The 15,845-nt window shown below is 40.6% G+C and overlaps 1 protein-coding gene across 1 annotated transcript; it reads right to left on the minus strand.

Moving 5' to 3' along the window:
* Nucleotides 1-11,386: 11,386 nt before the first annotated feature.
* tmem70 (transmembrane protein 70) lies at nt 11,387-15,281 on the minus strand. Its single transcript, XM_030725399.1, has 3 exons — nt 15,011-15,281; nt 13,735-13,834; nt 11,387-12,035 (listed from the first exon to the last, which is right to left on the minus strand). Exons 1-3 carry the CDS (start codon nt 15,179-15,181, stop codon nt 11,590-11,592), a joined length of 717 nt encoding a protein of 238 aa, XP_030581259.1. The 5' UTR covers nt 15,182-15,281; the 3' UTR covers nt 11,387-11,589.
* Between the last annotated feature and the right edge of the window lie 564 nt (nt 15,282-15,845).

Genomic DNA, 15,845 nt, shown 5'->3' on the forward strand with positions numbered 1-15,845 from the left:
AGCTGGATAAACACCGAGGGCTCAGAGAGGAGCTGGAAAGGATGTGGAAGGTGAAGGTAACAGTGGTTTCCATTGTAACACTGGACCACTTGGGGCAGTGACCCCCAAACTGGGAGAGTGGCTCCAGCAGATTCCTGGAACAACATCTGAGATCTCAGTCCTGGGAACAGCTAAGATACTGTGTGGGACCTCCTGCAGGGTGAGCTGGGATTTAAATTTTTTAAAATATATATAAACTTTGGGCCACAAACCTTTTGGGCCAGTTGAAGATGGTTGAGCAGAAGGCCCACAATGATATGAGATGGAATAAGCCAGCTAAGCAGACATTGCTGTATCTTGCAGTATGTGCTGTGATTTGGCACTGGTCCGATTCTCACCGTGTAAAGTCAGTATTTACTTCTTTAGCAAAAGACAGTGATAATATAGCAGACAACTGTGATATATTATGATAAAATTAATCACTGAACAAGGAGAATTTTAACCATTTTTAGTATATCTGTATTTCTCAATATAATGAAGTCAGTAACATAATTTCAGAAGTGTGCTGGGAAGAAAAATCACAGGTGATATGTCACATCGAGGAGCACATTTTCAACCAAGCTCTGAATTCTTTTGCAGGAAGAAGAGTCATGTAGTGGCTGCTGCTGCGTCTGTAATTCTTTAGGAATTTGTTTATTTTTATTAATGACGATTCGTCTCACTGTGAGTATCCATGGATGTGCAAAACTATAACGATGCCATCTTCAAATGTGTACTGTCTGAAGAGTACATGATCTCTGTTTACCATATTTAAAGCACTGTCTGAATGATGAGTGGTCAATGTGTCTATGGAATGTAACTGTAATACATGTACAACACAGTACCTCCTGATATATTCTTTTATTTTAACCTATATTTTCTGTAGCTACTTTTTAGAAGCTGTGACACACTCAGCTGACTTCATTATCGTTCTCTGACCTGCTACATTTAATTACTTTCTGGACATTTTTGGAAAGGCTGTTCTGTAAATGTTTTATTGCAGTTATGTACTTATCTGTCAGGAAAACAGTATTTATTAATATTGTGTTGATGAAGATTTCTATTACGTAGATTCAACAGAATTTAAATTGTGGATTAAACAGTGGTTTTCATGCATTCTACTGCCGAGGCTTCAGTCACTGAGGGTATCCATGTAAACAAACCCCTTTAAGGGATGAGCTTAAATAAATAAATAAATAGGTTGATTCTTTGTTTTTTAGATTTGTGATGCAGGACATATTTATCCATTCAAGTTTTAAATTAAAAGTGCATTTTAAATGCTTTAACCGACGAAATAAGTTTGATGGTTTTGTGTTTTTTAGCTTTTAGTTTCTGCCAAAAATCTGCTTTTCTATAAAGATGTGATTTTCTTTATATCTCTAATTTATGTTATTGTACAGCTGCTGTTGTGTGTGTGTATAAAAAAACAAAATTTTCTTTGGTATGTTGTCTTTTTTCTTTGGTTTTCTTTTGTAGTTGCATCAGTTGAGTTGTTTTGGTTAGTTTGCTCGTGCTCTGTCCCCTTTACAGCATGTATGTGCACACAGATAAATGAATAAAATAAAAAGACAAACATTAAGAAGAGGAGCCTATAGAGGATCTACAGAGCTCATCTTGGTACAACAAATACGTCAGGCACAACGGTGCATTCAGATCATGATTCAGCCACCAGACAGGACAGGCTTTAAAAAAACTGAAATATATGAAGTCTTGAGGGGGGTGGCTGTAGCTCAGTAGGTAGAGCAGGTCACCTACTGATCGGAAGGTCAGCGGTTCAATTCCTGGCTGCTGCAGGCTATGTATCCTTGGGCAAGATACTTAACCCCAAGTTGTTCTCCGACACAACCGTCAGAGTGTGAGTGAATGTTAGATAATTAAAGCACTTGGGCCTATGTGGCTGTGATGCCTGGCTTTCACATGCAGATATTGGCTTGTTTTGGACAGTTTCAGTGTTGCACACAGTAGACGTGAGTTTCAGTGCAACTACGACAGATTAAATATCATGAAGCACGGGGGGGCTCAGGGGTGGAGCGGGCGACCGCATGTATATGCTGCCTTGTGGTGCAGGCTCAAGTCCCGTGTGTCTTCCTCCATTTCCTGTCTCTCTGTACTGCCAATAAAGTCGCTGTGGCCTAAAAAAATATATCATGAAGCGCTCCATTCCCATCTGACAGAACGTCATCAGAAATACCACCAACATGCACCTTCGTCATTCAATGCTCTTCATTATGTGCAGTGAAAAGGTTTCTTCTTTTCACTGATGCCTGTGAACTTTGAATTTGATGCCAGCAGCGTGCTGTATTGCATCTTTAAACAATACTGTGTAAGTGTTTGGAAAATGATGAGAAAAATCATATTTTTGAAAGAACTTAAGGTTTGAGTAGATACAGATCTGGACGTAGGTAAACCAGTTCAAAAAAGATGTCTGGGTGGCAGCTTATATTCTTCTAACCGACATTGTTTAGTAACACTGGGGCAAGTTTGCCATGTCATGCACACAAATGCTCATTTTTGAGCTGTACACTGACAAGTGGGATGTTCCATCCTACATGGCACTGAGTGTGGGTCTTCAAATAGAGCCAAAAGTGCACAATACAAATAAAAGTTTACGTTTAAGTGGAGCCAACGTGACGGAAGAAGAATCTTTGATTAAAAACAGAACAAATAAAGTCAAAGGCACAGAGGACAGCGTGTCCACTTTTAGGAAAAGGTCCTCTGTGAGGGAGGCGCTCCTGACCTCCATCCCTGACCTGTAGCCTTGGAATAGTAATTTAAGGAAATACACTTAAAAATATATATATATTCTTTAAGAATTCAATAAATGTGTGCTGTTTCATGGACAGTGGCTTTCAGAAGGTTTCCTGAGCCCATATAATATAATATAATATAATATAATATAATATAATATAATATAATATAATATAATATAATATAATATAATATAATATAATATCCATCCATCCATTTGCTTCCGCACATCCTGTTAAGGGTCGCGGGGGGGCTGGAGCCTATCCCAGCTGTCATAGGGCGAGAGGCAGGGTACACCCTGAACAGGTCGCCAGCCTGTTGCAGGGCCAACACAGAGGGACAGACGACCTTTCACACTCACATTCATGCTCTCATTCACACCTATGGGCAATTTAGATTAGCCAATTAACCTAACCCCAGTAAGTGCATGTCTTTGGACTGTGGGAGGAAACCGGAGTACCCGGAGGAAACCCACGCAAGCACGGGGAGAACATGCAAACTCCACACAGAGAGAGGGAGAGGCCTGGGCCAAGGTGGAATCGAACCCAGGCCTTCCAGATGGTATTCTAACTGTGAGGCAGCAGTGCTAACCACTACGCCGACTAATATAATATAATATAATATAATATAATCCTGTACATAAGATAAAAGCAGAGTTTGCACAGTTCCAACAAGTCAGTATTTGGTATGAGCACCTTTATTCTTCAGCTTCAGGAAGAGTTCTCCAGGCTCCTTGAAGGACCACCCAAAACTCTTCTTTGGATGTTTGCTGCCTTTGGTTTCGTTGTCTGTCGGGACATTTGGCATACTGATGCCTTCACTCCCTGTTTTCCTTCTTTAACAACGACCTCTTGACAGCCACCCTTTCAGTAAGACCATTTCTGATGAGGCTTCAGTGAACAAGAAGCCTCATCCAGCAAAGACTCAACGTGGGAGTCTTTGCTGGATTTCTCCTGTTTCTTAAGTACATAATTCATACGTACTGTTCATCTTATGTAGATAGTTTTTAGGCCTCTCAGTTTTTTCTCTTTTCTTTCTTTTTTTTGTCCTCCACTTGTCGATTTCTCAGATTTTTAAGGGATAAAGTTTCGAGCTAAGAGCACTTTGGGAATCACACTGTCCAAAAATACAATTTTATGCCCGTCAAACTTTGGCATTTTTTGTAATTCAGGTAAAGGAATAGCAACAAATTATGTGTTTTTGCACAACCTTGGAAGAAAATATAAAGATAATGAGGGTAACTCAAGACTTTTGCACAGTATTCTGAAACTATTTGCCCATGCAGTCTTACAGAGCTGTGAATCCCTCTGCATCTTTGGCTAGTTTGTTTGTTTCTTCTTTTTCTCCCAGTCTGTTGTTGAATCTGTGTTGCTGGCATTGAAATCAAAATGAGCTATAATCTGAAAAAAAAAAAGTTTTTTGGGGGGGGTTTGTTTGTTTGTTTGTTTTGTTTTTTTGCCCACAGTTGCTTTTTATTTGATATGATGTTTTAGTACTATTTACGATGATATTAAAATTCATTATATTTGCATAAAATCCTTTTTGGGAATAAGGTTGCAGACCACCAAGCTCTGGTTTGTGTCCTTGAACTCAGTAACATCGTGTAACAGTGTAACGAGATATTCTGCTGCAGCATGCACTGTTGTAGTGTCTGACAGGCTAATTAATGCACAGTATGTCATCTTCTCAATATAGCAACAGACCCTCATAACAGGCCCTCCTGCTTTTTTAATACAGTGCTATTTGAAGCTTGAACAGTCACTTATTAGGAATAAGGAGGGCTCATGGTGGGCACAGATGTGCTGCTTGTAAACGTAACGTGGGTCCTTTTATGGGACTTGTTCACCTCAAACAGAAAACATACTAAGATAACATCTTACTGATTTTTTAGAATGCAAGAAGAGTTGTTGATACAGACGCAGGTTGTGTGAGAGGAGAAGAGGCTCAAGAATCTTTGATGATGTGATATTTGTGAGGACCTGTGAAATGATCTTGGAAAATTAATGCCATTGTTGTGTAAGTTATAGCAGGAGGTGAAATGGAAATTGACTGTTCAGCCTGTGCTGACAGCAGTCTTTCTGAGTTTGGTTGGAGCAGCAACATTTTTCAGCATCTTTCCTGTGAAAACTCTACTTTGGGATTAATGTTTCACACCTTCTCTCTGTCAGGGTTTGTGCATCGCTCTAAGTTGTGTTTCTAAGGCATTCTAAGAGCCTTTATTTTAAAAACAGTTCATACTTATTTTTCAAATACTTGGCTTCACTTCTAAAGGTAACTACTATCTCGATTGTTTGAGGTGATAGAGTGACCATGCTGTTATCAGCTATTTTATTTTTTGTTGTTGTCCTGCCTCCCTCAGTTGTTTCTGAGAAGAAAAATTAAAAAACTGGTTCTCATTTTGTGTTTGTGTAGTCGTGTCTTTGCTTTCCAGTCTCCCTAACCGAGTGCCAAGGACATTATTATTTATTACTACTGTAGTAATCACTTTGGTAAAATGGAATAATACAGATAATATAGATACTGTACTTTGATACTGCATGTAATCCTTGTGCTGCAGTGTTAATTTTGACAGCAAATTTTAATTTAGTATCTGAATAGTTTTAGTTTTAGTCGACTAATTATGGTAAGAATATAGTCGACTAAATCTACAGTGGATTCAGTGACTAAAATATAAAGGGTGTAAAATGTAAATGCTTTTTCTTCAGTTCCCTTGAATTAGTCATTATACACACTTACACAAAATTAAACATTTATTCAAAGTTATGGAATATTATTAATAATATTAACATTAGCGTTTCACCTGCTTCCCACACACCTGATCATTAACACCACCTCACTGAGATAATCAGAGTGTTTTACAGCAGGACGCTCTGAAAGGTACAGGGCAGTGTTCAGGACTAAGATTATAAAGGCTAATCCACCGCGGTGTGGAGATTTTCTCTAAACACAAACTGGGAAAAACACTTTACCCTGCATGACATTAAAATGCTGACCTTTGCATGGAGATCTGGGTGACTGGTTTGCAGATGTTTAAGATTTGTCTGTTTTTACCCGAGATAGTCGCCCCACATGGTTTACACATCGTTTGGTTTGTCACAACGTCAAAGGACAAATGTGTCCATACATCGGCTCTTCTCTTTCTCCCTGCTGACATTGGTTACATCACTTAGTTCTATTGGAAGGAACGACCAATCACAGGCTAGTTTGGTCTTCCCGGGTTTAGAGCAAATTTGTGCAACTGTGCGTTTGATTGGATGTTTTCCTAACTTGGCCCGCCCTGTCACAAAATTAAATCAGTTCTGATGGGATTTCACCCCTGGCAATCATTTTCATCTCGTTTTCATTCTTGACAAAAGTCTAAATTCATTTTATTATCGTTTTTATAATTTTAGATAGTTTTAATTTAGTTATCGTCTCGTTATCGTAATGAAAAAAAAGCTTTGTTGACGAAAACTATGACGAAAATATTTTGTCAACGAAATCAACACTGTTGTCAACACAGCATTAGTCTTATTGAGTATAGATAGGGAACGACAAAGAAGATAATACAGGCGTTCTCCTCTGGCTCCGTTTACAGCATACTGTCTTCCATTAGAAATAAAATGACAAAGTTGGCTCAGTTATGCTATTACCAAAATAGTCATGACTGCTGGAGACTAACAGCACAATATCAAAGATTTTACAAAGGGCTTTCCACAAAGAAAGTATTTTTTAATATATTATTTTGATTAAAATTGTGAAAAAAATAATGCCATTGTCCTCTTGTCACACTGATAAAGTATCTTTAGTTTTAGTTTAGTTTGGTTTTAAGTGCTGCACAAAATTAATCTACAGATATTACAGAGATCCTTACTTCAGTACTGTAGACAAATCTCGTTTAAGAGTTACATTTGTGCTAGATCATTCTCAGTTTGTGTAGCTGCAGAGTATGAGTGCTGTTTTTAGCTAGTATAGTGTATCTCTTTGAATTCAATTCAATTCAATTTTATTTATATAGCGCTAAATCACAACAAACTGTCGCCTCAAGGCGCTTTGTATTGTGGGTAAAAACCCTACAATAATACAGAGAAAACCCAACAGTCAAAATGACCCCCTATGAGCAGCACTTGGCGACAGTGGAAAGGAAAAACTCCCTTTTAACAGGAAGAAACCTCCAGCAGAACCAGGCTCAGGGAGGGGGGGTCATCTGCTGTGACCGGTTGGGCTGAGGGGAGAGAAAGACATGCTGTGGAAGAGAGCCAGAGATTAATATCAATTAATGATTAAATGCAGAGTGGAGTATAAACAAAGTAAATAAGGTGAATGAAAATAAACAGTGCATTATGTGAACCCCCCCAGCAGCCTAGGCCTATAGCAGCATAACTAAGGGAGGGTTCAGGGTCACCTGATCCAGCCCTAACTATAAGCTTGATCATAAAGGAAAGTTTTAAGCCTAATCTTAAAAATAGAGAGGGTGTCTGTCTCCTGAATCCAAGCTGGAAGCTGGTTCCACAGAAGAGGCGCCTGAAAGCTGAAGGCTCTGCCTCCCATTCTACTCTTAAGTATCCGAGGAACCACAAGTAAGCCAGCAGTCTGAGAGCGAAGTGCTCTGTTGGGGTGATATGGTACTATGAGGTCTTTGAGATAAGATGGTGCCTGATTATTCAAGACCTTGTAGGTGAGGAGAAGGATTTTAAATTCTATTCTAGATTTAACAGGGAGCCAATGAAGAGAAGCCAATATGGGAGAAATCTGCTCTCTCTTTCTAGTCCCTGTCAGTACTCTAGCTGCAGCATTTTGGATCAGCTGAAGGCTTTTCAGGGAGCTTTTAGGACAGCCTGATAATAATGAATTACAATAATCCAGCCTACAAGTAATAAATGCATGAATGAGCTTTTCAGCATCACTCTGAGAAAGGATGTTTCTAATTTTAGAAATATTGTGCAAATGCAAAAAAGCAGTCCTACATATTTGTTTAATATGTGCATTGAAGGACATATCCTGGTCAAAAATGACTCCAAGATTTCTCACAGTGTTACTGGAGGCCAAAGTAATGCCATCCAGAGTAAGTATCTGGTTAGACACCATGTTTCTAAGATTTGTGGGGCCGAGAACAAGAATTTCAGTTTTATCTGAATTTAGAAGCAGGAAATTAGAGGTCATCCAGGCCTTAATGTCTTTAAGACATTCCTGCAGTTTAATTAATTGATGTGCATATATGAATAAATATGATTCAAACCACTGCAGTGCAGTACCTTTAATACCTATAGCAAGCTCTAATCTCTGTAATAAAATGTTATGGTCAACAGTATCAAAGCTGCACTGAGGTCCAACAGGACAAGTACAGAGATGAGTCCACTGTCAGAGGCTCTAAGAAGATCATTTGTAACCTTCACTAATGCTGTTTCTGTACTGTGATGAATTCTGAAACCTGACTGAAACTCTTCAAATAAACCGTTCCTCTGCAGATGATCAGTGAGCTGTTCTACAACTACTCTTTCAAGAGTCTTTGAGAGAAAAGGAAGGTTGGAGATTGGCCTATAATTAGCTAAGACAGCTGGGTCAGTGATGGCTTTTTAAGTAGAGGTTTAATTACAGCCACCTTGAAGGTCTGTGGTACACAGCCAACTAATAAAGACTGATTGATCATTTTTAAGATTGAAGCATCAATAATTGGAAAGACTTCTTTGAACAGTCTAGTAGGAATGGGATCTAATAAACATGTTGCTGGTTTGGAGGAAGTAACTATTGAAGTTAACTCTGAAAAATCAACTGGAGCAAAAGAGTCTAAACAAATACCAGCAGTGCTGAAAGCAGCCGAACATGAAGAATAATCTTTGAGATGGTTATGAATAATTTTTTCTCTAATGTCTAACATTTTATTTGTAAAGAAATCCATGAAGTCACTACTAGTTAACGTGAAAGGAATACTTGGCTCTACAGAGCTCTGACTCTTTGTCAGCCTGGCTACAGTGCTGAAAACAAACCTGGGGTTGTTCTTATTTTCTTTAATTAATGATGAATAGTAAGATGTCCTAGCTTTACGGAGGGCTTTTTTATAGAGCAACAAACTCTTTTTCCAGGCTAAATGAGCATCTTCTAATTTAGTGAGACGCCATTCCCTCTCCAGCTTTCGGGTTATCTGCTTTAAGCTGTGCGTTTGTGAATTATACCACGGAGTCAGGCACTTCTGATTTGAAGCTTTCCTTTTCAGAGGAGCCACAGTATCCAAAGTTATACGCAGTGAGGATGTAAAACTATTGACGAGATAATCGACCTCACTGGGAGCAGAGTTTAGGTAGCTGCTCTGCACTGTGTTGGCACTGAAGAGCATAACAATGAAGGAATTAGATCCTTAAACTTAGTTACAGCACTTTCAGAAAGACTTCTACTGTAATAAAACTTATTCCCCACTGCTGTGTAATCCATTAAAGTAAATGTAAATGTTACTAAGAAATGATCAGACAGGAGGAGGCTTTCAGGGAATACTGTTAAGTCTTCAGTTTCTATGCCATATGTCAGGACAAGATCCAGAGTATGATTAAAGTGGTGGGTGGGCTCCTTTACATTTTGAGAGAAGCCAATTGAATCTAACAATAGATTAAATGCAGTGTTGAGGCTGTCATTCTCAGCATCTACATGGATGTTAAAATCACCCACTATAATGATTTTATCTGAACTGAGCACTAAATCAGATAAAAACTGGTCACATAAACATGTAAAAGGACTGATGTTGAAATTGGGAGTGACGACAGCTACAAATACAGATATCAGTATCTCAGCAAACAGCCACTGACCTGGTTTGGAAACGTAATGATAAGCCAAGAAAAACCCCTATTGACCTCCTCACTGCAGGTGGAGCTGCTCCGATCTGCTTCCCCTCACCTCCACCTGATCTACACACAGACTGAATGTAACGCACCTGAATCAGCATGTGAACTTTAAGCATTCCTGGATGATGGAAAAATTAAAACTGTTTTAATGTTTCCAGTTTAAGCATTTCTAATCTGATCTGGGATCAGCTTCACTGATAGCTCTCTGACAGCCACAGCAGAGATGTTTCACTGAGTTACTGTTAAAGGTCAGAGGTCAGTCACAGTTTCATGTTGTCAGACATGTCTCAGCTTTATAGGTTTTAAATATTTCAGACATTTTAATTAAAGAAAGCAGATCGTGTCAGGAAAATGAATATATTATGACCAGATCCAGACTGGATGAGCCAGGAAAATGACTGGAGCCTGAACTGGATCTGGACCTTATCCAGTCTGAATTCCTGATCCTGATCCATTTGGATCCTCCTGCTGTGAAGGTGGACTCAGTTTGCTGATCTGGTATCGAGCCGATGATCACAGATTTAGGTGATTTTCAGTGAAAATTTGTGGAGATTCATTCTCTGAATTTCAGACAGCAGAACTTTCAAACTGTTGATTTCAGTCACTTTAAATCCATTTAGTTCAGTTTGAAGTCTTCATCATTTCAGCCTCATCTTCACTCAAACATTCCCATCATCTCCAGGATCAGACATTTTTCCACCAGTGAGCTTTTCCAACATGACCAGTGATCGATCACTGATCATTGATCAGTGATCGATCACTGACAGCTGCAGCTGCCTCATTATAAATGCGTGACATCATCGCCGTCTCCGTCCTTACAGCCTGACGAGTGAACGACTGTAAAAGCTTCATGTTACAAAATAACAAACTAACGTCTAACTGGGATTTCAGTGATCGTAGAAACACAAACGTCTGCAGATGAATTCGCTCCTCTGACGCTCTGACAGACACTTTATGAAGGAGGAAGTGAATGGGAGGGTCAGACAGGTGGTTCAGGTGCAGCAGGAGGGGCGGAGTCAGAGAGACACTCAGAGGTTATTGGATAAAACCTATCAGGTTAGGGTCACAGAGGCTGTTACCATGGTAACTGACTCAGAGCTGGAACTAAACCTGCTTCCTGGAATCGTCTCCTTGTATATGAGTAAACCCCTGGAAACACAGGACAGGCCGCAGTACGCATGAAAACTGAATTACCTGACTAAGAATTTCTATTGAATTTGAATGAAGTTTGATTTGGGGCTGCCTCCTGCTGGCCATTGGACAGAATGCAGAGCCAGTAATTTCTACTTCCATCACTCTGAGATTCTTCTGCAAAGGAAATCTGCTGTTATTATTACTACTTTTGGTAAATAAAGTGATCGAGGATTGGTTTTGTACAACATAAAATATTCTTTCAGCAAAACTAGGATGTTATTTAAAACTATCCAAAAAGTAAAACTGCGTGTGAAAATAACTGAATTTAGTCAAAAATAAAAAGTAGACTTCAGAAAACTGAGATCCTGCTGCTCTGAGTAAATAAACGAGGTTTGGTAGATTTATCGATGCCACCATCCTGATGTTGCCATAACTGTTCTAAATCTGCTCCTGATGAACTCCTCAAACTACAACTAACATTAAAACAAACAAAATCTAACATCTTAAAACTAGATCAAAAATCTAAACGTTATTAAAGGCTCAGAGCGGTGGTATGACCTCAGCTGTTGTACAGAAATGAGCTCAGTGGTATCAGGCCTGAGACGTGAGTCGAGTTCAGACAGTTTGCTTTATGCTGCTTATTCAAAGACGTGTCAGAGAGAAACAAACACAAGTCAGGACAATAAAACTGGAATTTATTAACACTAAATTACCATCAGTATACTGGAAACATGGAAGTCTAGCAGAAACATGGCTTTGGTTGCATTGTTGTCCATCAGTGTTTCTCTCTGGTAGAAACAGACTACGAGCAGTGCACTCTGGAGTTGTGGGTGTATTCGATACACAACCCTGCACTCTGCCTGCTTACGGTACAGTCTCAGCTCTTGTCGGGTTGGTCCATGTCAGCTGTGCTGAAACTGAAGGGTTTATCGTAGCCCATCAGATGATTGTAGTCGTGGGGGACGGGGAACATGTCTGGGTTTACGAGGAGCCCCACCTGGCCAGCATAGAAAGTAGTGAACATCTTGCTGACGGCCGGGATCGTCACCTGGCTCTGATGGAACACGTTCTTTTTTTCGGTGAGGAACACGCTGTACGTGACTGCTGTATAGATGTCTCTGTCTGGGTTGTGGTACAGGCGGATCACGTAACCCTTGGTGATGAGGTGAAGGAGGACGGGTGTGAGGAAGGTGAAGAAGCCAATGATTCCACAGTAAGCTACCTGCAAGGCAAAGGTCTGGACCCCTAGTCCAGTTTTCAGGAGTATTTGTGGCATGAGGAAGAGGCTTGCTGCACTGGTGCTGTAGGAGAACATCTTCACCCCTGACAAGACAGAAAAGAGTCACACAAACCACATTAGAGCAAACAAAAGCCACGCCCATTTGATTCTAAAAATAGTATGCATCACTATCAGACTGTGTGTTTATATATGCACATGATTAAAGCCTTCCCCACTCGCCCTGTGGGCAGTCTTTGTCCTCCAAGCTCAGGTCCTCTACCAGAGGCCTGGGAGCTTGAGGGTCCTGCACAGTATCTCAGCTGTTCCCAGTATTGCGCTCTTCTGCACAGAGATCTCAGATGTCGTTCCTGGAATCTGCTGGAGCCACTCTCCCAGTTTGGGGGAGCATGTTCTGATTACCATGGGGTAATAGAAGCCGCTGACATCAAGCCAAGAAAGCTCCTCATCATGCATTGTTTCTTCTATCCTAGAAACAACAAAGATCCATGAGTACATCAGGAAGATGGCCACAAAGGATCAGGTGCTTAGTGAGTATCTCAGACAGCAGAATCCTGAGAAAGAAGAGGAGGAAGAACAGGAACCATCATGGAAGGACAGGCCTCTGCACGGCATGTACCACCGGCAGAGAGAAGAAGTGGCTGATGTAGAGAAATCCTACCAATGGCTGGACAAAGCTGGACTGACAGACAGCACAGAGGCACTAATCATTGTAGCACAGGAACAAACTCGGAGTACAAGATCAATAGAGGCTGGGGTGTACCACACCAGGCAGGACCCCAGGAGCAGGCTGTGCAGAAATGTTCCTGAGACAATCCAGCACATAACAGCAGGGTGCAAGATGCTAGCAGGCAGGACATACATGGAACGCCATAACCAAGTGGCCGAGATAGTATACAGGAACATCTGTGCCGAGTATGACCTGGAAGTCCTGAGGTCAAAATGGGACATGCCCCCAAGGGTGGCTGAGAACAACAGAGCTAAGATCCTGTGGGACTTCCAGATACAGACAAACTTGTGGTGGCTAACCAACCGGACATCGTAGTGGTGGACATACAGAGGAAGAAAGTCGTGGTGATAAACTTTGGAATACCAAGTGACGGGAACATCAGGAAGAAGGAACACGAGAAGCTCGACAGATACCAAGGGCTCAGAGAGGAGCTGGAAAGGATGAAGGTGACAGTGGTCCCTGTGGTAATCAGAACACTCGGGGCAGTGACCCCCAAACTGGGAGAGTGGCTCCAGCAGATTCCTGGAACAACATCCAAGATCTCTGTCCAGAAGAGCGCAATACTGGGAACAGCTGAGATACTGTGCAGGACCCTCGGGCTCCCAGGCCTCTGGTAGAGGACCCCAGCTTGGAGGACAAAAAGACCACCAGGGGCGAGTGAGGAATTTAAGGCTTAATCATTTTCATAGTTTCCACCAAAACAAATTTAATGTTTCCAGTGTGTTTTAATAATTCTTGTTCAATCCATCACCTCTTTGTCACAGTACTGTGTCCAGGAGTAAATTAGGACCAAAGAATCTTATTGTCTTTTCTTACATCATTCATAATTGCATCTGTGAAACATCCACACCATTAAAAACAAGACTTTTAATGAACTTTGCCTGAAGAAGGCTTGAAGAATAAAATGTTGTAAGAAGTGTTAAATGAGTTTAAGCATGCCTGACTTTTTTGTTTTGTTTTCTTCAAGTTTACAGGTGATCTCATGCACCTGTCACTCACATCTGTGGTGTACAACAGCTGGAATGACATTTCAGAACAAGGTGGAAGTGACTGACCCCGCACAGCTAAACCCAGGCTGCCAGTATAGATGAGGTTTTCCTCCTCTGAGGGGGGGGCCGTGGACAGAAAACGGGTGGATGCACTGAGGGCCGGCGGCTGCTCAAGAAAACACAGGAAAAACACTTGGTAACAGCTGCCAACAGGAGATATTTTAAAACCATCCAAACCAGTTGGGATGCTGTGCTAAATGTAAACCAAAACAGAAAGCAATAATGTGCAAAAATCAGAAACCCGTATTTTATTCACAGTATATAAATATTTAATGAATTTGATGAAGAAAATGTGACTGCAGTAACTCGTCTCAGAAACGTTTAATCATTCACAGTACTGATTGGGGGCCTTGTCCCCTGCACACAGATGTCTCCAGGCTCTCAGGAGGACTGTGTGCTGTAGATGGTGAGGTGGTCACAGCTTTTCATTGAGCAACTTTATTCTGAAATTCTTCAATGATTTTTTTGCAGGTTGGTGAACCTATGACCATCTTCTTAGAAACTCACTAAGATGCTCTTTTTATATGTCATTTTGTATTTGCAGTTAACCTCTAAAATATTCCTGAGCCGTGATGCTGACATACTTTCTGTTCTGTTGTAAATAAAACATGAAACACGGGGTTGAGATTCACATTCTGCTTTTATTGAGATTTTTTAACTTCTTTGGTACTCATCGTTTCCCTCCTCAGACTTCATTAAACAAAGTGTACCAGAGGATTTGACAGAGGCCACAGTAAAATAATAGAAACGCCTTCAGGCAGTCACGCTCTTCTTATTGACCTGGACTTCAACAAATAAAGAAATGGTTCATGAAACATGCTGTAATAATCTGAGCAGTTTTACTGATTGAGTGTCGTGTTTATGTGCTTTTCTCTGTAATGACCTCTGTAAATTCATCTGCTACACATTCTGGCTTTTATCGCTTTCGCGTCCTCGATCTTCTTTTAATGTCTGTGAGCCATTACCGGGGCTGCAAATGTCAGTTAGCCTCTACGGCTAAAGCTGGCACCTTTCCGTCATGGACTCAAATACTCGGGCTAAGGTTTAAATAACATTAACTAACATTAACTTCAGCAGAGAGCGTTTACTTCTATGAACACCAGCAGTTAGCTGCTAACCAGCCGAACAGACATCAGCAGTCGATTCCGGACAGCGCGAGCTTCCAGTGACACATGCAGTTCACTTCAGCCGGGTTTGAATCACTGGTGAGGTTTAAAGATGTTCACTAAAGACAACAATGCTGACTACACTTCATCTCTCGGTGTGTGTGTCGGTGAAATACCGTGTTCAGAAGCACGGACGGCTTTCTGACCGTCAGCTGGTTCCGCTTCACTCCGCTGAAACAGGACAAGGACAACGGCGAGGGTCGGTGCGGGAACACGGACAGACTGTTCCTGACAAACTGAGGAGCAACACAAGGTCGTAACCTACGCAGGACCTTTACAGACAGCATCGTTAGCTGGTCTCCTTTCTTTTCCTTTAGCAGCCCTAACTCCCAGCGGAAACCTCCTGCTGCTTCTTCTTCTGTCAGGTTTGATGCCTCTACTGGAGCTTTAGCGCCATCCTCTGGAGAGTTTACCTCCGAAAATCACACGTCCTCAAAGAACCTTAAAATAAATACCTTTAAATGAACTCAGAAACGTAGGCCAACATCTTGATTTTTTAAATATAATATATTAAATATAAATATAATATTAAACATATTTATAATTTAAAAAAAACCACAGCTGAATTAAAAGGCTTGAGCACTGTGACATGGTTAAATAAATAAAGTCAGTTTCTTGCTGCACACTGAACTTTTAACACTGCAACAGTAACCACACAAGTTTCTACTTAAAACTGCTCTGACACAGGATAGCTCAGGTGGTAGCAGCTAATGATTCTGCATCCTCTTCTCCAGACAGACAGTTTTCATTTGTAACATGGGGTCTATGATAAGATAAACTTTATCCCACGACAGGGAAATTTGCATATTACAGCAGCTCAAGTACAGAGAAGAAGGATGAAATAGAATAAAATAGAATAGAAAACACTATATACATAAAATATATATCAATACACATATACATATACACATCATATACATTTGTAGCTAGTAATTTGTACACAGCATAAAC

The sequence above is a fragment of the Archocentrus centrarchus genome, unplaced genomic scaffold, assembly GCF_007364275.1.
Source record: "Archocentrus centrarchus isolate MPI-CPG fArcCen1 unplaced genomic scaffold, fArcCen1 scaffold_54_ctg1, whole genome shotgun sequence".
Classification (NCBI taxonomy): Eukaryota; Metazoa; Chordata; class Actinopteri; order Cichliformes; family Cichlidae; genus Archocentrus; species Archocentrus centrarchus.

Excerpts from the sequence above, each read along its gene's own strand:
- tmem70 (XM_030725399.1), bottom strand. The coding sequence starts at position 15,181 with ATGCTGTCTGTAAAGGTCCTGCGTAGGTTACGACCTTGTGTTGCTCCT. Across the intron at positions 13,835-15,010 it reads CGTCCGTGCTTCTGAACACG|CCGCCGGCCCTCAGTGCATC; the intron begins GTATTTCACCGA and ends TTTCTTGAGCAG. Across the intron at positions 12,036-13,734 it reads CCTGGGTTTAGCTGTGCGGG|GGGTGAAGATGTTCTCCTAC; the intron begins GTCAGTCACTTC and ends CTGTCTTGTCAG.